Source organism: Phoca vitulina, unplaced genomic scaffold (genome assembly GCF_004348235.1).
Source record: "Phoca vitulina isolate PV1807 unplaced genomic scaffold, GSC_HSeal_1.0 scaffold42, whole genome shotgun sequence".
Classification (NCBI taxonomy): Eukaryota; Metazoa; Chordata; class Mammalia; order Carnivora; family Phocidae; genus Phoca; species Phoca vitulina.
Window position 1 is genome coordinate 6,707,987 of NW_022589745.1, and position 20,675 is coordinate 6,728,661.

Genomic DNA, 20,675 nt, shown 5'->3' on the forward strand with positions numbered 1-20,675 from the left:
CCAGACTCCTGCGGCTTCCCCCACTTGGCCCTTCACTTCTAGAATACTTGTGTTCTTGGTCCGGATTACTTTGACTGTCATGTATTAGTTCTTTCTTCATTAGGCAGTGCCTAGTTTCCCCAAGGATGGTGGAGATAAGACTGTGTCTTGGGACATCTTCTGGTGAGGGCACATGGAAGGAGCATCGAGGGGGAGGTTGGAATTCCCTTCCATTCTCCTCTCTGGCCCTAACAGGCTCTGCATCTTAACCAAATCACTTATTTTCATCATGTTTCTATTTCCTCCATTATGAAATGGAGCAGTTGGGAGCTTCTCAATAAACAATTGGCCTGTGAACTCTGTTCATGTTTTGCTTCCCCGTTTCCTATGTCTGCCAGAATTTCCAGTTCTAGTATGGACAGCTCCTTTCCATGCTCGGCTCAGGGCTTCTGATATCATCTGTTCAATAGTTGAGCGCCCACTGGATGCCCGGGGTAGCTGAAGACCAGAGTTTCCAACTGTGGCAGATTCTCTGCTGACCAAGTGCACAGTCTGCCCTGAGGCTGAGGCGGTTAGGTTCAGTGCTTCGGCCCCTTTGTTGGGTTGATGGATCAGGAGGGGAATATTGTTCAACACCTGTTATGTCCCGGGTGTTCACACGTGTTCTCTTACTCAGACCTTACTATATTTACCATTTTACTGGGTATTGTTTTCCTATTTTCCAAGGAAGAAACTGAGGCAGGGAGCGTAAGTAACTTGCCTACAAGTAAGAGGTGGAACATTGGGGATTTTTCTTGCTTAAAAGTGCTGCCTTTTCTAACACATATGTTACCTTTCTTCTGAAAGCTGCTTTTGCCACACCAGGAGCTTCTTGCCATTATCAGGGACTTAAGGCTCATAATTAAGTAAAATCTGTAACTTCCAAATAGCTCATTCTCCATCAGCCGGTTGGGGGATGCTGGTTTGACATTTACTTCTCCAGCCTTGCAGGTGGCATTAACGAATTCCTGGGTATGACTTTTATGCCCTTTTTTTTTTTTTTTTTTTTGGTGTGCCGATAGATGACATTTCTCTAATTAAAAAAAAATGTAAGGACGGCTTTTTTAAAACTTGGAATCTGGACAGGATTAAAAGCAACTTCTCGACCATTTTTAGGATCCACAAATTCGCCAGAGTACAGCCTATAGTTTACATCAGCCTCAGGGAAACAAAGAGCACGGGACTGAGCGGAACGGCAATCTCTATAAGAAGAGCGACGGGTAAGTGGCCGTGGGGCTGGAGGTGACGTGCGCGTGGGTCTCCTGCGCCCAAAATTGCTCAACTCTTATTTTTTCTTTCCCATTTATCTCTAAGGATCCGAAAAGTGTGGCAGAAAAGGAAATGTTCAGTTAAAAATGGATTCCTGACCATATCTCACGGCACCGTAAGTATTCTCTTTTAATTCGGGGGCTGCTGCAGGGAGGTGAGTGGGGGATGCCAGCCACTGGGCACGGTCTGGCCTTGACAACGCCGTTTAAAGACACCCCCCCGCCCCAGCTAGGAGAGCGCATCTGGGGTCCTTCTCGATGTGGTGCACCTGTCCCCTGTTCACGCTGCTCCAGCTGGGGCGAGCCTTGTGTCGTTCACTGCCTGACTGGGTCGGTGGTCTTCATTTAGACGCCGGTGGCTTCCAGAAACAAACAGCCCACCACTTCCCAGCTGTCTTTGTCTCTGGACATTGAACATCCTGCTTGGGAAGATGCCTACTTTTCCACTAGAGGGGAAGCGTTTCTGTGGTCAATACACTGGGAATCCGAAATCCAAGAGGAGAGAGATTTCAGTCATGTGTTGTAGAAATCTAACACACTGCGCCCAACCTTAATCAAGACCTTTTTCTGTCATCCTGTGTATAAGAGTCCTTGCAAGAAACGGAGGCCTCTGTGTGTAGCCTATTGAAAAACCAGTCAATCTGAATAAAATGATTTACTAATCTATCTTCCAGACCAGGGATTTTAACCACAGTTACAAACACAGCCTTTCACACCGCGGTGCTCTTTCCCCGGTGGCTTAGGCGTATCATGCCTTACCTGGTATGACAGAATCTGATAAATACCATGTAGGCTGGTAGACATTTTTGAAAATGTCTAAAGGCTGAGCTGTTGCTATTTTGGGACTAATGAGAACACTGATGGTGGCCAGCATTTCTGTTCCCCAAGCAGAAGGCCTGGTACTATGTGCATACGAGCAGCCCCAGTCCTGTGAGTGCATGGGAGTAGAGAAGACCCGGAGTCATTGTCATTCCCCCCAACCCCCTTTCCCACCAGTTCCCCTGGTGAAAGGCAGAGATGGGCAGGAGCACAGCTGTAGACAGGTAATAGCTCAACGTGAGTTCCAGAGAAACAGCTCTTCTCATGACTCATGCATAAGGAAACAGAGTAAAACCTCACTTGAGCCTCGATGTGTCCCACTAGGGGCCCCTTCGTTTTCACTGACTCTGCTTGGGGAAGAGAGAGAGACTGGGCCCTAGCATACGTTCAGTGTCTATAGGGATCTCTTGGGACCTTTGGCCTAGGAGATTGAATGTGTCTCTTGCCTGGGCAAATAGAGATCATTTCTCTTTTCTAAAATCCAGCCTTCACTGGCCTCCTTCGTGGTCACGACATCACTCCCAGGACTGTGCAGTTTGATCCTGACGTGATGTTTTTTCCGTATAGACATATGCCTGAGTGTTGGGGAGGAGTGCTATAGACTCAGGGAGGCCAATCTATCTAGTCACCATGCCTCTTTAAAATTAAGACCCCAGACTGGATGATGGTCAGGTTCCGTCCCTGCTCCAAACACCTGTGATTCTGTGCTCTGCTTTCAAATTGTTTTCTACTCAATTGTTTGTTTTAATTCAGGTTTATTGCCTCCATGCAGAAAATTTCACAGAGTAAGACTGAGTTTCATTCTGTGCCTCTTTACAGCTCTTAAGTCATTTGGTATATTTGCCTCATTAAAGCATTCTGCTAGACCCAGAGCCTCGGCTTAAGCCGGCGAGTGGTTCTCCCTCCGAGAGAGAAATGAAAACAGGCCTAGTAATCCTTTGCTCACAGTGTAAACTTGGGCTCACATCACTTCCATTACTTCTCCCTAGCAGATGCAGAGGCTCAGTTTCCTTTAAATGTTGATGGGTTGCTCCGGTTTTTGGCAGGTAGTAGTTATAGCTAGCTTTACTAGCGTGCTGACAGCTCACCTTGTCACGCAACTTGCATATTTAATAAGTGCTTTGTGTTTAGGGGGATCCCCGTCTAGGGAATCTCTGCGCGCTCTCTGTGACTCACCGGGCCCTTCGCAGCCTGGGCTGGGTGCCGTGGGAGCAGCCTTGCCTCTGGCCCTCTGCCTTGCCAGGAGGACCAGAGGGTTACTAAAGCAGGGCCTATACACACACCACAGAGCTGTCCTTTTCTCCTAATTCTGTGTGCATTCTGCTTGCTCTGGAAAGCAGAATCCGCCCCCCAACACACACACACACACACACACACGTGCCACTGCACTCAGTGTTCACGGGCAGTGATGTGAATTAACCTCTGCCGAGAAAGGGATTTGAGAGATGCCTTTTTGTTTGATTTTGTTTGGATTTGGCTCCTTTGTAGCCAGCGTCTCCCTGAGTAGGCTAATTTATCATCGGGGGAAAAGGACAGTTGTTCACAAAGACCTGATTGAGTAAATGGGGATCTAAGAGCGGTATCTGGCGCTCAGTGGAGAATCAGATCTTTACATTGTGGAAGCACGGGGTGTATTTGTGCCATTTGGAAAACCAGTTTCTTCCCAGGAAGCTGGCAGCCTTTGGGAGAGGAGACTGTTGTGTCCTGTATTCTAGCAGAGGGACGGTGATAACATCCGGATGAATTCAGTGAAAGCTGTAGTTGGTATTCCGTGTTAGCCAAGGTTAATTGTGTTTTCTGGCACTGGGAAAAGTGATCCTTGGGACAAAATAACTAATTGAGTATCATCTTTGCCAAGTGCATCACTTTGCCACACTGCCAAAGACTGGAGACTTTTTAAACTGGAAGAAATGTCCCCTGGTTATTATGTAGTCTCATTTTTTTTTAATGATCATCAATCATGAAGAATACAGACTTCCTATTAAAGGCCTGAGAAATTGGAAAAAATAGAATGGCATTATTAAAATGAGAGGAGCTCTGATAATCAGTGCCTTGAGTCAAACACAAAATCTATAGATCTCTTTCCCGATCCTTCCTTTCTATTAAGGCAGAGCTTTTCAAATTAAGCTCTCAAAGAGCGCTGGTATCTGATGCATTAGGTAGAACTGTTCTATAGCTGAATTCAGTGATGACACCATTTCCCCCAAATTGCAGCAGGGGAGAGAATTGAAAGGATAGAGTTTTCTCTATTTAAAAATTTTCTCCTGTAGATTTTTTCTTACAGCTTTTTTTTTTTTTTTTTTTTTTAAAGATTTTATTTATTTATTTGAGAGAGAGAGAATGAGAGACAGAGAGCATGAGAGGGAGGAGGGTCAGAGGGAGAAGCAGACTCCCTGCCGAGCAGGGAGCCTGATGCGGGACTCGATCCCGGGACTCTAGGATCATGACCTGAGCCGAAGGCAGTCGCTTAACCAACTGAGCCACCCAGGCGCCCCTCTTACAGCTTTTGTGTCAGCTACTCCTTAATCTGGATGGACAAATAGCAAACATTTATTAATGTAAAACATACAAGCTGACATCTTAAGCAGTATCAGCTGTTCTGAGTTTTGGGGACCTACTCTGACAGCTGTTACTTTGAACATGTAGCCACATTTGTGCCTTTAGAATTATCCCTACTTCAAATAGAGGCCCTGAATATTTTCCCATGTCTTGTGCCGTTTGTACATGTGAAGGACAGTCTGTCTTTGAGGGTAGCTGTCTTGGTAAGAATGAGCAGCCTTCCCCATGGCACAGGGAAAATGGAAGGATACAAGTTAGAAGGTGGTTTTAATTCAGTTGTGCTTCTTTGTGGCACTGAAAGGTATGCACAGATATGTCCAGGTCCGTGCCTCTGCTTTCCACGGAAATCCATGTGCTGCAGTTAAGAGCTTGTGCTCTGAGCCCAGGCTGCCCTTGGCTCAAGTGTTGCTTCACTGCCCCAAAGCTCTGTAAGATCCATCACGTTACTTAGTCTATCTGGGCCAGTCCCTCTGTCTGTAAAACTGGAGCAGTTCCTACCTCAAAGGTCAGTTTAGGAAAATTAAATGAGTTATTTTATTAAAAATTCTTAGAACAGTACCTGCCTCCTATAGGCAAATCATAATAATGATGATGATGATGATGGTGATGGTTTTTAATTGCTGAGTAAATGTAGCTACTCTTATTATTCAGAATTATCTTCTTGTGCATGAAAGTATTTCTGTGTACACCAGTCCCTCTTACTGCTCCTGTGCCTGAGATCCGGTGGACACCAGCAGTTTGGAAATAGGCCAGGAACGTCCCCTAGATGCATATATGTAGTTGTGTGATCACAGGAGGTGACAGGTAGACAACTACTTTATGCGGTCAAGTATGTGGTTGCATCGTGGTGTGGTCAACCACTTGGCGCTGTAGAAATATATCATTCGGTGCATTGGTTCCTAGATGAGCCAGGTAATTCTGTTGGTAAAGATCCAAAATTGGATTGATGGTACTTTCACTTGGAATTGTCAAGGTTTGCAAGATTGGATAGAGCTTGAAGTCTTTTAATACTGATTTCTGACGATTGAAGGATTCTGGTAGGCATCTACGACTGTGGAGAATATCCAGTGAATTTCATGTAAGAGATGAGCCCAGCATGGCTACAGACCGGGAGAGTCTGGTCCACCCTTTTTATCCAACTTCTGTTTTTACCCCACCTTCCTTTTATCAAACCCAAACTTCACACTGCAAGGATCCATCCTATTTGAATGGAGACTATGCTCCCTTACCCCTACCTTGAGTTTAGTGGAAGGGAGTTTATAAATGAATGAAGGTCTCACAGGTCTGCCCAGGTGTGGATGCTCATGTGTGTGTTTCTCAATGAATGCCAAATCCAAGCTTTCACAACCTGTAAATGCGGCTGGTGGCCACAGGTAGGGTGAATAAAAAGGTTGAGTATACGGCATTTTATTTGATCTTTTCCTTCAGCAGCTTGGGAGGTGGGTAAGATAAGCCCATTCATATTTGGAGATTTCTCCAAGATTTCTGAGAGACATTTTACCATTGATATTTTTTTTTCCCCTGAAATTATCTTATCCTTTGATCTTTGCTTTTTTTTGGACAAATTATGGTGGTTTTTGAAATGGTAATAAAATACCCATTTTGACATCTCTCTGACAAAAATGTATTATGATCTTTTGTTGCCACTGTGTTGGGGGGATTCGGGGTACTTATGTGAATGAGATGGGTTCTGTTAAAACTTAAGTGACAAATGGTTAGCATTTAGGATTATCAATCTGTTACCTGTTGTGACTTCAAAAAGTAGGGAAAATACTTTCTCTGTCATTTTTGTGCTATGAGATTTCTTTCCTTGGAAGTGAGTGTTTACACTCAGGAAAACACTTCTAAGATCACCAGAAATTGAGCTTGGTGCCTAAGTCACCCAGCCAACCATCTGTGTCATCAGTGGGAATTGGGACGGATGTCTCAGAGCATTAGCCGTGGAGCATTTTGATGTCAGGGAGCCCACGCCCATGGGCCTCACGGCAGGCATCACTTGCGCCCTGGCTGGGTAGGTGTGGGGCCACCGTGTCCCTCCCAGGAAGTGGCACCTGCCTCCCAGGGAGCTGAGATTTAAGGACACGCTGTGTTGTGCCTGCCTACATAACATCTGCCTTCTGCAAGCCATCTTTGCAAACTAGTGGAAATCCTGTTCTTGCTGTATTTTTTTTTAAAGATTTTATTTATTTCAGAGAAAGAGAGAGAATGGGAGCAGGGGAAGGGGCAGAGGGACAAGCAGACTCCCGGCTGGGCGCAGAGCTGGACACGGGGCTCAATCCCAGGACCCTGAGATCGTGACCTGAGCTGAAGGTGGACACTTAACAGACTGAGCCCCCCAGGCACCCCATGTTCTTGCTGTATTTTAATGAGAAATGATACCATATGATTTTCCCCTCCTTCCTACACATCTCCCTGTTTCTCTGTTTTTAAACAGGCAAACCGGCCTCCTGCAAAGCTCAACCTGTTAACCTGCCAAGTGAAGACCAACCCCGAGGAGAAAAAGTGTTTTGACCTTATTTCACGTAAGTTTATTTCTCAGGTGCTAGGCCGCTAGAGAAATGATTTTCAACTCTCTGCTGGGGCATCAATCCCATTTCAAAGAATTGATTGTCAAGGAGAAATGCCTTCACATGACATACATGCTTCCTCTTTCCACTCATAGCTGTTTGTTTGCCAGTCCCTCCAGTTTAGGAACTGACGCTGAGGGCGGCCCTGCTCTCCTCATGGGCCCCCGTAAACAAGGAGATTATACTAGATCAGCCCCTTGAGCCTAAAATCTCCTCACTTAACTATAAAAAAGGACGATTCTGTGTTGTCAAAGCTTCCATGGTTTGGGTGATGTTAGAAATGCTGCACAACTAACATGGTAAGGTCTTCAGAGCCCTGGAAACTTTCATTTTTGAAATTGTTTTGTCTTCCCCACCACAGAATTTGTCTTTTTGCTTCTGTATGCTTTTCTTTTTTGTGGTGTACACAAAAGAATCACCACAGAACCATCTGTTGTGACGAGTGTCTACTCAGCATCCCTAAGAAAGGAAAGGACTAGTGTGTCTTGAAACAAGATTGGCCTTTGTTCATGGCACTTTTAGGTGGCAGGGTTACAGTTTGGGGGGAGGAAGGAGCCAGATCCCCTTTCAAAGGGGTCACAAGGGGTTTAGGCACAAGAATTGTGTTTATAGAGGAAAAGTCTAAAACCTGCATTTTAGGAAGGTGATCTTAGGAAGATGAGCACAGTCTTAATTGCCTCAGTATCCAGAGCATGACGTGGCTATTTTTTAAGATGTCTGTTGGATTATATTACTGAGGGCTAGGAAGTTATTTCTTATATGATTTATTGCTTACAGCAAGCTTAGGAGGTAATTATTACCACCTCCACTTCTCTGGATGATGAGACGGAGGCCCATGGCCGTTCATCCTTGTACCCCGTTGTCCCCGTTGTAATGCACACTGTACTAAGTTGGAGGAGAGCCTTGAGCAGTGTGATGTGTGTGAAGGGTTTGGGCATTGTTCTGTCCTTCAGATTCTAGACTAATTTGTAATATTGACTTTATCCTGCTTCAAACCCCGTGTCCTTCCTCAGTCTCGTGAGGGCCACAAATGTGTTTACCCCACTGTACTCTCAGATCCTTCATTCACACGAGACAGTGCAAACGTGCAGGACTGACCGTAGTTTACAGTGGGATCGAGGGGCGCCTGTGTGGCTCAGTGGGTTGCGCATCTGACTTGATTTTGGCTCAGGTCCTGATCCCCGGGTCATGAGATCGAGCCTCGTGTCAGCCTCCACACTCAGTGGGGAGCCTGCTCGAGATTCTGTCTCTCCCTCTCTCCCTGTACCCCCTGAGCTCTCCCTCTAAAATAAATAAATAAATCTTTTTTAAAAAATAATAACATGGGATCGCTCCTGGGGTTACCTGCCTTCAGAGAGCAATAGAGTTTTAGGTAAAGGGAGAGACCTTGTTGGTATAAGCTGATGTCAGCAAGTGGCTGGGGACCACTTGGAGGCTTTAGCCCATCTTTTTTCTGAAGCAATAACCCATGATAAGCAGTGTGTCACCCTTCAAGACCTGATGGGCTCTTAGTAGTTAACAGAGCTTGCCCGAGCTGCGCGCACACGGGGGGGCAGAGGTGAACATCCCTCTGCTTGCCCTGTTCCCTCCAGCACCCCTCTGGAGGCCCCTGTGAGATGCACAGAGGCATTTACTTCATACTTGTAAACAACCCCGAAGCACTCCCCAACCTACACGTTTGTAACTACTGGTCAGGCACCAAGGAGGGGTCAGTAGATGGTAAGTGTGCCCCGCTCCCTACCAAGCGTGAATTATTGCATTCCCTGGACGTGTGGGAATGCGGGCCTGTGTAAATCTGGTTTCGTGTGAATGCTCTGGCAAGCCAGCATTTCCCAAGATTCCATCAGTATCTTTGCTGTACTATCTAATGCATAATAAACATCTTCGGGCAAGGGCTTCCTGCCTCTGATACCCAGAAGGGCTTCCTGAATTCGGTTTGAGGCACTTTTGTAAATTTGCCAGAGTCCATTGTCATTCTTTGAAAAATGCTTCTTTCTTCTTCTTCCCACTGTCCTTTAGTGGGTAGAGTGAATCCCAATCCTACGAATTTTTCATCCTAGTTTTCAAAAGGTGTTACTCTCCTAGGAGTAGTGTGGTGAAAATGCTTTGTCGAAGCGGCATGTGGGTTTAGTTGTTACAGAGAAGCCTGAAAACCGGCCAGGAGTCCTCCAGGGAGACGCTGCCAAGCGGTGAAGCCTTGATTTGTCGAGCATCCCAAGAAGGTTGGGGCTCGGGGTCATGTCTGATCGTGCCTGAGTCGGGACACGAGGCTGTCGCCCTCTCTGTTCCTCCCCCACCTGCTGGCCAGGCTGCTGGGACACATAGCTCGAAGATGCGTTTGAGCTCTTCAGACATTTGGGTGGTTGGAGAAACGAAAGTCAAGCTGCACGATCATGGGCAGTGAGGAAGTTACTTCAGCTGTGGGTGTCTCAGGCCCCCAGAGTCACCCTCCTCCTGGGAAGCCATCCCGAAATGGCTCAGGCAGCCCGGAAGAGTAAGAGACTGACAGCTGGCTTCCGTTGGTTCCCTGCAGGGCCCTCCGTTACCATTCTTTCCCCCAGCAGGCATTCCCCACTCGGGGCCAGCTGTAAATGGGCCTGGGCTCCTCAAGGAGGACGTTTCTGTGGCAAGGCCAGGCCTTCAGGAGCTTGTCCAGCTCCGTTGCCCTCAGATCGACCCCACCCTTTGCAAACTCAAGTCCTGCGCCACTGTCCTCAATCACACCGTCACCCTTGGCAGGATGGAAGGTGCAGGAGAATTTGCAGGTGACCTAGGTCAGCGGCAGCCTGAATAAGACGGACCAGGAGCCAGGGTCTTTCCAGGTCCACGCACTGGGTCTGTGGCCAGCTGGAGCTGGAGCCTCACGCAGAGAGGCAGCCCTTCCCAGCCCCCAGCTACCATCTTCTCTTGCTTTTCCTTCTCTCAGAGTTGAAGCTGCTAGAAACTGTTCTTGAGTTTATATATAAGCATCTCGAAAGTGTCTGTAGGAGGGAATTCTTACTTGGAAGTTTTCACAGAGCATTTCGCCTGCTCCTCACATGTCAGAATATAGAATTGGCCAAAGGAAATGGGCTGCTCCCCTGGCCGCCTCGATTCTCCTCCTGGAGCTGTGCGGGTCTGGCCGGGAGATGGCTCAGTGAGAGACAGAGCCTCTGGCACTACCCACCACAGCACAGCTTCCCGAGAACTCCCAGAGGCCCTCCGTGGGGGGGGTGGCTCTGCGCCTCCGGGCCCCGCCTCCGGATGAGGCCATTCACATCAGGGCCGAAGGTGGGAGCCGCAGAAGGGGCATTGCTCCCTCTTTCCGGCCCTGGCACCTCTGCATGGCTCAGCCTCTAACAGCTGAATCCCGAAATTCAGTTCATATTTCTGAACTTGAAACTGTTCTCTTAAGTCCCGCTCTTCTCCTCGGTGACGGGGTGGGGTTGGAGCAGGGGTGTCGTTCTGTTCCCCCTTAGTGTGAGAAAAACGGTACAACAGGGTGGGAAGAAGCGAATGGGACCATGAGTCGAAGACCTGATTCCTCTGCCGCTGGCTGTGTTTGTCTTTGCCGCTTGCCCTCCGTGGGCCTCGGTGTCCCTCCAGCCAGCCCGCCAGGAGCCGCGCTCAGGACCAGCCTGCTTCCAGGGCTGTGAAGACCACTGCTGGAAGACGACGTGTGAGCTCATTCAGAGGGGCCCAGAGGGTTCTGTGCGTCCCCAAGGACGGTCACTGCTCTGCTCTCTGCAGAAGTTGGGTCTCCTCCCTTTTTTCGTTCTGTTTGGTTTTAAATTTAATTTTCCTTTTTGGCTCTGTTTTGGACTCACTGTAGACAGAATCTCTGTATACCCCTCACCAGCCAGGACGGCTTGTCGTAGCACATGGCACGTGTTACCGGCATGCGTACTCTGTCAAAACCCGGGAATCTGGGCGCCTGGGGGGCTCAGGCGTTAGGCGTCTGCCTTCGGCTCCGGTCATGATCCCAGGTCCTGGGATCGAGCCCCACGTCGGGCTCCCTGCTCGGCGGGAAGCCTGCTTCTCCCTCTCCCACCCCCCCTGCTTGTGTTCCCTCTCTCGCTGTGTCTCTGTCAAATAAATAAAATCTTTTAAAAAAACCCAAAAAAACCCAGAGATCAACATTGGTGATGCTGCTCACGAGGAGTCTTACATGGTTCGGGCGTTTCCGCCGGTGCTCAGGACTCCCTGCAGGATCCCGCGGTTCGTTTGTACTTCATCTTCATCTGCTACTGGCTGAGGCAACGTCAGAGCCTTCCCTGGGCTTCCATGACCTTGATACTTGTTTTGAAGAAGATTGATCGGTTTTTTGGTCACCTGTCCCTCAACTTGGATTTCTCTGATGCTCTCCCACAATTGGACTGAGGTTCTGCACTTTTGGGAGGAATAGCACATCCCGCGCCCCTCTTCTCTGCTCCGTGCACAGGGGTCAGCAGTCTGGGACAAGCCTTGTAGACGCTGCTGTGTTCGCACGTGGCTGTGTGTGAGCCTGCGGTCTCACATCCCGTCATCACCTGGCTGTCCTTCCTGCTTCGCGCTGCAACACAGCACTCCCATGGCCTCCTAGAACGCCTCCTCTTTCCAGGAAGGCCAGAAAACTTCTCAGATACTCATGAGGACAGGCTTTTATTATTCAAAGGGCTGTAACAATTACTTTTGGGGGGACCAACTTTGTAGCAAGTTAAAAAGCAAAGCTTTTGAAAAGATGTTGATGGTTTCCATCCCTGAATAGCTTCGGCCTGGGTAAGTTTCATCTCTTTATGAACTGGAATGGAGGGCAGGGCAGGTTTGTGAATTTGGATGATAAAGCCACAATCCCCCAGAGCAAGGGCAAGCAAGGCATGGAAGGACACGAGGGAGGGCTCGCTTCTCTAGGGATGGTTCATTTCCTAGCGGAGAGTTGCGGTTATTCCCGAGGTTAGTTATAAACCACTTTCTGCTGGAATCCTGTGCGGATTACCGTGCAGGCTCACAACTGACAAACTCCTCTTGCCGTGCAGATGACAGGACGTACCACTTCCAAGCGGAGGACGAGCAGGAATGTCAAATGTAAGTTCCTTGGAGGTGGGCCTTGGGGCCAGGACCTCGCAGTCCTTGGGGCTTTAACACAGCATCTCTGTTATTTTTCTAGATGGATGTCTGTGCTGCAGAACAGCAAAGAAGAAGCTTTAAACAATGCATTTAAGGGGGATGACAATACCGGGGAAAATAACATAGTCCAGGAGCTGACAAAGGAGATCATCTCCGAAGTGCAGAGGATGACGGGCAATGACGTGTGCTGCGACTGTGGGGCACCAGGTGACACCCTCCCCCGTCCCTCCCCCCAGCTCTGGGACAGTCACATCTCATTACGATTCACAGACCAGTCACCGATTTTCCCTTTCACTGCAGACCCGGCGGGGCCCGGGCAGCACACAGCTGCGTCCTGGGCTGTGTGCAGACCTTTGGGGGGTGGAGGGTGGAGGGTGGGAAGACGCCTACCTCCGAGCCCCGCACAGGGCAACACGAAGATGGCCCGATGGAGCTGAAGAGATTAGAAGCTTTTTAAGAAATGAAAACGGAAGCACAGAAGGCAGGTGAAACCAAGGTCATCTGCTCATTATATTGGCTGTGCGGCCGCGTAGGGGCGGCTCTTCCCGGGATTTACTCCAGCCTCTCTTTGTGCTACTTTGTAGAACTTCTAGCGGCTGTTCAGTCTGTGATGCTGGGAGAGCCACTTTCTTCGTTAGGTATCGGTTTTCCTGTATGGAAGGCGAAGGAACTGGCCGAGAATGTTTTCGGGTCCCTCCCAGGTGCACGTTCTATGAAATGAGATGTTTATTCTTCATTTTGATGAAGCCTCTCAGGGGCTTCATTTTTTTAATCGACATGGAGTATCATTGTAGATTTTAATAGCTAGTATTTTAAAAGCCTAAGGAGTGGATTTCTTCTGACTAAGATGGAATGGTGCCGTGAGGTCCGGGGAGCTTTGGAATAGCTGTTTCTGGACATTTACAAAATGAGAAAGATCATGGGATGGTCAGTTACCGTTTTCCTTCCTCTCATTCTATGACAGTTCTTACAAAAAACAACACAACAAAAATAGAGTGGGCAGTTGAGAATTGCTGGGAGGTTCCTATTGCCCCAAAGGCTGTATATCTGGGGGTAGTTTGAGGAACGCCCTCAGGGTCTCAGACCCATTAAAAATTACCTTCTGGCAGGAGACGAGGTAGGGAGTGGTAAGTAGTGGATCGTGGTTTTTCTTAAGAAAAGATGAGGACAGTGCAGCACTTGGACTTTTAAAACGCTTCGGTAAAGAAGTCAAAGCTTTGTACATTTCTGTTTGCAAACGCTGCAGGGTGGGTGAGGTGAAACTTGATAAAAAGTAGTCGAAACATACTCCTACCTGCCGAGAGCGTGAGAGCGTGATACAGCCGATAGGGTAGAAGTGAAAACACAGATGCCCAGAAGTATTTCCTAACGGATAAAATTTTTTATAATTAAACATTTAAAAAAAGAACTTGACCGTGATCTCGTGACCCAGGTTATGCTGTTTCCCTGCTGTGAGTTTCCAAGGGCAGCAGGTGGTTTGAAAGAGAATGGTACTTACTGGCCGTGATAAGGTGCTCGAGTAGGCTTTATTTTGAATGCCCCATTTTCAGGCTAGCTTTCATCTGTCAGGCAGGTCTTGAGTGTCTGCCGTGTGGCCAGCGCATAGTAGGATGCCTAAGGGGGTAAGTAACTGCCCTGAGCAGCATGGTGATGGGGCACCAGCATGGCCTTGGGCCTCGGCACAGGCAGGGAGGCCGTCTGGCCCCAACCCCCCCAGCAAGGCCCTTCTCCTCGCTGAGCACTGTGTAGACACCTGACCTGTTCGCCTGCTGGCGCTCTTGTATGTGCTGAATGAAGGATTCTATGTCAGTATCTGCAATTTCCAAAGCTCTTACGATCAGAACTCTTCCTGCTGCCCCCGAAGTGCTGAGCACAGAGTATGGCATCAGCACGTAGTAGGTGCTCTCTAGCATTACCGTTAATGTTTTGCGAACATAGAGACACGTTGTAAGTCTGTTCCCCATCCAGCACTAGACTGTGGCGGTGTTTCTCTGCTGGTCTGACCAAGGGTGGCGATGGGCATGGTCGGTGCTCAGGACACCCCTCAGAGACCTGTGCCCACTAGAGGGCACTGCGTCCCGCGTGTTCACAACGCCTGTCACGGGGGAGTTCTTAATGAATGGAAGGGTGGTCGAGACAAATGCGTAAAGAAATGGAGGGATGGGAAGAGGACGGAGAGCAGACACGTGCATGTGTGTGTGTTGTGTGTAAATCGGTGCTAATGCAGAGTGAATGGTGAATGAGAGCTCTGGCTTGTGTCAAGGATTGAGAAAACGCTCGTGCTCAAAACTCCACGTGCAGTAGCTCTACAGGGAAAATGTTGTGACCCCGGCCCGCTACTTACTGCAAGCTCCAATTTTCCCTGTTCTCTTTGGCAGATCCTACATGGCTTTCCACCAATCTGGGCATCCTGACCTGCATTGAGTGCTCTGGAATCCACCGGGAGCTCGGGGTTCACTATTCGAGGATGCAGTCCCTCACGTTAGATGTCTTAGGAACATCTGAGCTGCTGGTAATTCTCAGATCCTTGATTTTGAAATGGAAATGATGAATGAGCTGAAAGCTGAGTTTTCATGTTGGCATTCAAATCCATTTTGGTTTCTTGAAATTCCATTGGGCTGATGGTTGTTGATTTTTTCCAGATGGGTTTGGGCAATTAGAACCTCAGTGACGATTCCTCCTTCTTGGCTATTGGTAGTTGAGGGCACTTTTTGTTATTAAACTTGGTTCTTAAACGAATCAAGTGAAGTGAAACAGAAAGGAGGGCTGTGACTATTGTAAGATCGTGGACTAGGATGGTGGCGCAGTTTAGCTCACCCCATTCCTTAACCACACGCGGAACGCCGAGCCCAGAGACAGTCGAGGACATGTTCCCCCTGAGTCCCCTGCAGATTCCTGCCAAGTCTGTGGTCACCACTCGGCTCAAGCCTTCAGTGCTCTTTTCTTCGGGCCTTACTGTCGCCCTTTGGGGGAGACACTCGTCTTTGCTTTTACTGCCTTTGTTTCTAAGGAAGGCTTTCATTCTTGGTTCAGTGATAACACATAAGCCATGCAGTGCGATGTACATTGATCCTGGGAGGCTGAAGCACTTTCTGTCATGTAACGTCCAGAGTTTTGAGACTGGCCCCACTGAGGAAAAGGCACATCACACTAGGTGTTTTGAGGCCACCTAAGATGGAGCTTTTGTGAACTGTTTTCAGAGTCTGTAATTGCTGGTGGTAAGCAGTGTTAGAAACTCTTGGCGTAGCTGGGCATTGGACAGTGAACATTAAGTGGTTACAGATTGCCGTTGATTGTAATGAAAAGAGCAATAGTCTTGACAGAAAATCAATTAATGTGGTCGATATACCTCTCAAGGGGCTGTACATTTTATTGATGACTACTGTAGAACCAGCGTGTCTGAACTTCGAATGCATTTTGAACTATCTTGTCAAATCCTTCCAGTCTTTCCAGAGGATTCCTTTATGGTCTTGAAACACAAAGTTGGGAGAAACTAGAGTGAATTCTGGTCTCCTGGTGAGTCACATCCCTGATGACGTCAAGTTTAGAACTAAGCTAGACTCGGCAGGACTCCAGCAGTGTATCCTTGGTTCCACAGTGTGGTTATTGTCGATGTCATGGCGCATTCCACCCACGTCTTAGAGCTGCATGTGTCCAGGGGGTGGTATCCTGGGCAGCTGATGGTGGCGTAGATTTGAGATTCCCACAGTCTGTTTTCAGAGAAGCGCGAATTCTCTGGTAAACTCTGGCAGTTGCTATATTGCCATTGCTGGTTTTCTCAAGACGGTGGGAAGTGTTCAGTGATTTTTGGTGAAATAATAATTGCTTATTTTGTACGAGGCCCTTCACAGAGCACTTGATATATATTAGCTCATTTGCCCTTCACGACAACCAATGACCTTGGTATTTATCCCCACTTTACAAAGGAGGAACTGAGGCTTAGAATGTTATAATGTGCCCAAGGTTATATAGTTATTAAAGTGCCAGATCGGGGGCGGGGCCCTTTCATCTGATCCCAGAGCTTGAACTTAACCTCTGAGGAGCCCGGGACATAAACCGGCCTTTGTGGGGGTGAGTCTTGCCGTGTGCTGAGCATGTAAGCAGAGCTGCCGTCCCTCCCCATCCCCGTCCCCAGCAAATGTTGAACAGCCTCTCCACGTGATGTCAGCACTCCCACCATGACCTTTTTGTCAAATCTGTGCCGTCATGAGTAACCAGTGTGAGTTCCCGACTGTGCGGTGGGAAAGAGGTGCTTGGTAACACACCCTCATGTGGGGAGTTTGCCTCACAAACAGCGGTCCTCAGTGACTCCAGAAACAGAGTAGTAAAATGATTCAGAAGTGATGAGTTTTGACTGTTACTTTGTTTTTAATACAATTTATGTAACTGTGAATTTATATAATGTAGTTTTACTAATGGCAATCATGAGCTGGTAGGAGCCTGACCCCAGCACATCTGTTACACCTGCTTAAATGTGTCTCAAAACCTCAACTGATGCTTCATGAGACTCTTGCCCACTAAACAGGAAAAGGCCAAGGAAGGTGGAAGGGAAGATGTTTACATCTCAGTGAAATGATGAGGTGGCTTCTGATACAGGGTTCGAATCTTGGTCTCTCTCTCCCAGGGCCTCTGTCAGCAAATGTTCCCAGGAGTTTGTTTGGCCAGCTGTTAGCCCTGATGGAGCCGTCAGGCAGAGCCTGCTTATTTAATATCTGCAGGTATTTCTAGACCCTGACCAATGCCGTAGTTCCAGACTCTCCCTCATGGTTACAGAAAAACAGAGGGATGGAGCACCTGGGTGGCTCAGTCGGTTAAGCATCTGCCCTCAGCTCAGGTCATGATCCCAGGGTCTGGGATCAAACCGCACATCGGGCTCCTGCTGAGCGGGGAGTCTCCTTCTCCCTCTCCCTCTGCCACTCCTCCTGCTTGTGCTTAATCTGTCTCTCTCTGTCAAATAAATAAAGAAAACCTTAAAAAAAGAAAAAAGAAAAACAGAGAGAAAAGGGCCCCGAATTTTGTGAGGTTCACTCCCACCCTCCGCTTGCCCCTCAACTCTGCCTGTGTGGTTGCTCACTGGAGGTGGGCATCTCCCCAACCCCACCCACTGCGTACCAGGACGGTGGGCCCGACATCCTGTCCTGAACCCTTACTGTGCAGCCGAGAAGTCAAGCGCTGCATGGACAGTGTGTGTTGGGTTAGGATTCATTTATAAAACATGAGTTCAAGCCCTTTTTTTGAAAGATTTTATTTACGTATTTTTTAAAGATTTATTTTAGAGAGAGAGCTTAAACGGTGGGGAGGGGCAGAGGGAGAGGGAGAATCTCAAGCAGGCTTCCAACATGAAGCCCAGGACCTTGAGATCACAACCTCAGCCGAAATCAAGAGTTGGACACTTAACCGACGGAGCCAGCCAGGTGCCCCTATGAAGTCAAGCCTTTCTAGGGTATCCAGGTTCTTTTGTTCTGTGTAGACAGTTGGATGCTTGCACAGAGGATCTCCTGAAGGCTTGACACATAGATGTCTCTGTGTGTGTGTTTAGAATTATGTCTGGCACATCGTAAGCACTGTGAAGGATTAGCTCTCCTTATTTTCCAAGATGACTTTAAACCCTTTCGGAAGAATGATCCACATGTCCTTGTGTGTGAATCCACAGGGAGATTCCACTCTGGTTGTCTGCTCCGTGCATGAACCTAATTTAGGATGCGCAGAGCGGTGACCTCAGGGTGTTTGGTTGAGTTGTTCATCATGGTATGTGTTCTTGTGCAGCAAACGTTGATTAAACTTCTTTGCACCCTATTAAGAGGGTGAACTGGAAAGTAACTTTCCAGCGTCTCCGTGGGAATGTCCTGGGCAAAATTGCTTTACAGGCTCAGTGATTCTCTGTCCTTGAGGTGAATCAGTCCTAGAGCTCGTATCTCAGGGAGGTGTGCTGTGATGAGTGGGGATTTTCATTCTCTGGCTGGCATGGTGCTCCTAAACAGACGCTCGCCACGTAGAATGTCGCTCCTGTTCTCCCATATGGCCTCACCATATTCTTCATCATAAAAATTTTTTTGCTTAATTCCGTGAATTATTTTCTGGTCTCAGGTTTGCCCACAGTTCCCTTGGATGGTATGCTGTGGCAATGTCACCATTTCCTTTTTTTTTTTATATATTTTGGGTTCAAAGCATGCTTGGTTTCCATATTAACTGAGTGGATTTCAACGGCATCCGTGAAGGTAGCTGGTTAGCAGTTATCTTTTCTTCCCTCCACCTGCTTTTAGAATCATGTCTTATTCAGCAGAGAGAAACTGGGTATGTGAAGGTACTAATTAGTTCTAGGAAGTCATGTCATTTGAACTGGTACTCTAGCACACACTGCTTGGTATCCTTAGATTTTAAAGCAAACCTGCTTTCAGAAATCCTCCTGGTAAACATAGATTTGGGGAAGGTAAATTTTCTCCCTAACATAGGTCATCATTTCAGCGTTGATTTTCAGTTCATATGTAAAACAGTACCATTGATACTAAGGTCCTTGTATCATATGATCCATTTGACATCATATGACCTTTGAAATTAATAAAGGAAAATTTGATATTATGAAATTGAAACGGGGTCAGTAATTTTAAAATCTTTTCCATCAAATTGAAGAGCAGGGTCAGGAAGCTCAGGAGCACATCTTGCTGACTCAGGCCTATGCTCCCTGACTTTGTCCTGCCTCCCTTCTCAAGAGGTTGTTAACAAGCTGTCCAGTGTAGAGGCGGCCCGCTGACCGCCAGGTCTGAAGGAGAGCACGTGGAGAGGGAGGCCCGTGGAGACTGACAGCTACCTCACAGTTGGAAGCGCTGTTTCACCTGGCACTGAGTGAAAGCCACTCCTTTTTTGGAGGTCAGAATTGCGAGCTCACAGCATTTCTCGGCTCTGCCTGCTGGGGTCCAGTGCCCTCACGTCCCTGGGCCTTTACCCACTTGAACATTAACGGTGTGTCATGCCCTCGGGCCTTCCACACTGCTGGGATGGGAGCGGCCCAAAGTCTGCTTTGTTACTGAGAGAAGCCAGATTGGTTGACCAGGTTCACACGTGAGGTAACAACAGCCCCCAGGCTCCGGGCAGGAGGAGCCCACCGCCCCCAGTGTGGCATTCTCTGGGTACAGCTGGGCTAAGGCCCTCTCTCAGGAAGTTCTTTCTCTCATTTGTCCATTCCTCCCGTTGAGGGGCATAAAAACAGGGAAAAATGTCAGAAGAGTAGATCTCCCTCCACCTGGAAACATGAAAACGGGCAGGAGGTTTTCTACATCCTCACCCCAAACTCTAAACACAATTTCCAGATAACATCTAGGGCCTCTCTCTGGCTCCGTGGACCCTGCACGGGTAGGTGCTACAAATCTGCAGGATGTGGGACTCCCAAGTCCTCGTGCTCAGGTGCTTCCATGCAGTGAGGGGGAGGCATGCAGGGTTCCCCGCAAGGCAAGTGGGGTAAAGCGGGCGTCTTGACCAGGCAACTGCCCTGCTGTTGTACACCTGCTGTCTCCTCACTCATTGTGCTCAGCACAGACTTCTTTCCCAGCCCCCAGCACCGGGCATCTCTTTCTGTCAACATCCCTCTCGTTAGACTGAGCTCTCTCCAAGCAGGGTCGTGTCTCATGCTCAGCGCCCAGCATGCCCAAGGACTCGGTGTGCGTTTGCGGACTGAGTAGGGGCTAGCATTTGCTTTGCTGAGTGATGTGGCACTTCAGACCCTCCTAGATCTGATCTGACCCTGTGTCTGCTCGGTGTCGCCCTCAAAGTCCTCTGGGAGTGTTGGGAGCTGCTTCCCACCAGGCTTCCTGCTTCCTTGGCTCCTGCCCACGAGGCCTGCTGGGACCCACATTTTCTTGACATGACCCTGCAGCCTCCATCTGCAAATGCTTTGCTTTTGTTGATGATTCTAAAGGAGTTCTCTGCAGGCTGAAATATTCGCTGGAACTTGGCAAAACTGTGAGGCGGCACATTTCTCTGCATTGGACGAATGTGACGCACGGATATGGTGGCTCCCTGGACCAGCTGTCCCCTGGTTAACCAGCCAAGTCCAAGCAGAAGGGAGGCAGCTTTCTGATTCCCAGGGAATTCTCCTCCTCACGCCCCCTCCCATCTGCCTACCACAGACTCGGAGGCATGTGGGCCCCTCGCACACAGAGGGGTGCTGTGGCTTTTCTGTCACTTACCTTCTGAAAACGATGGTGCTTGGCGAGGGGACGGTGTCCACATTATAGTAAAAGATGGGTTGTGAGAGCATGGCTGGCTCTAAACAGGGGTCTGATCCCGAGGTTCGGTCCTCGATCTGTCACTGACGATCCGAGAAATCCATTGTAGGCGTTGACTCCTTGGTACGTCGGTGCGG

At 48.4% G+C, this 20,675-nt stretch overlaps 1 protein-coding gene across 9 annotated transcripts in view; it reads left to right on the forward strand.

The window, feature by feature from the left end:
- The window catches only part of ASAP2 (ArfGAP with SH3 domain, ankyrin repeat and PH domain 2), a 165,402-nt gene that overhangs the window by 116,378 nt on the left and 28,349 nt on the right, over positions 1-20,675 (forward strand). For all 9 annotated transcript variants that reach the window (XM_032430160.1, XM_032430161.1, XM_032430163.1 and 6 more), the window contains 6 exons: positions 1,135-1,238; positions 1,333-1,402; positions 7,099-7,186; positions 12,226-12,274; positions 12,357-12,523; positions 14,695-14,828. In XM_032430160.1, the coding sequence (XP_032286051.1) occupies positions 1,135-1,238; positions 1,333-1,402; positions 7,099-7,186; positions 12,226-12,274; positions 12,357-12,523; positions 14,695-14,828 (612 nt within the window). The remainder of the gene's footprint in view (positions 1-1,134; positions 1,239-1,332; positions 1,403-7,098; positions 7,187-12,225; positions 12,275-12,356; positions 12,524-14,694; positions 14,829-20,675) is intronic.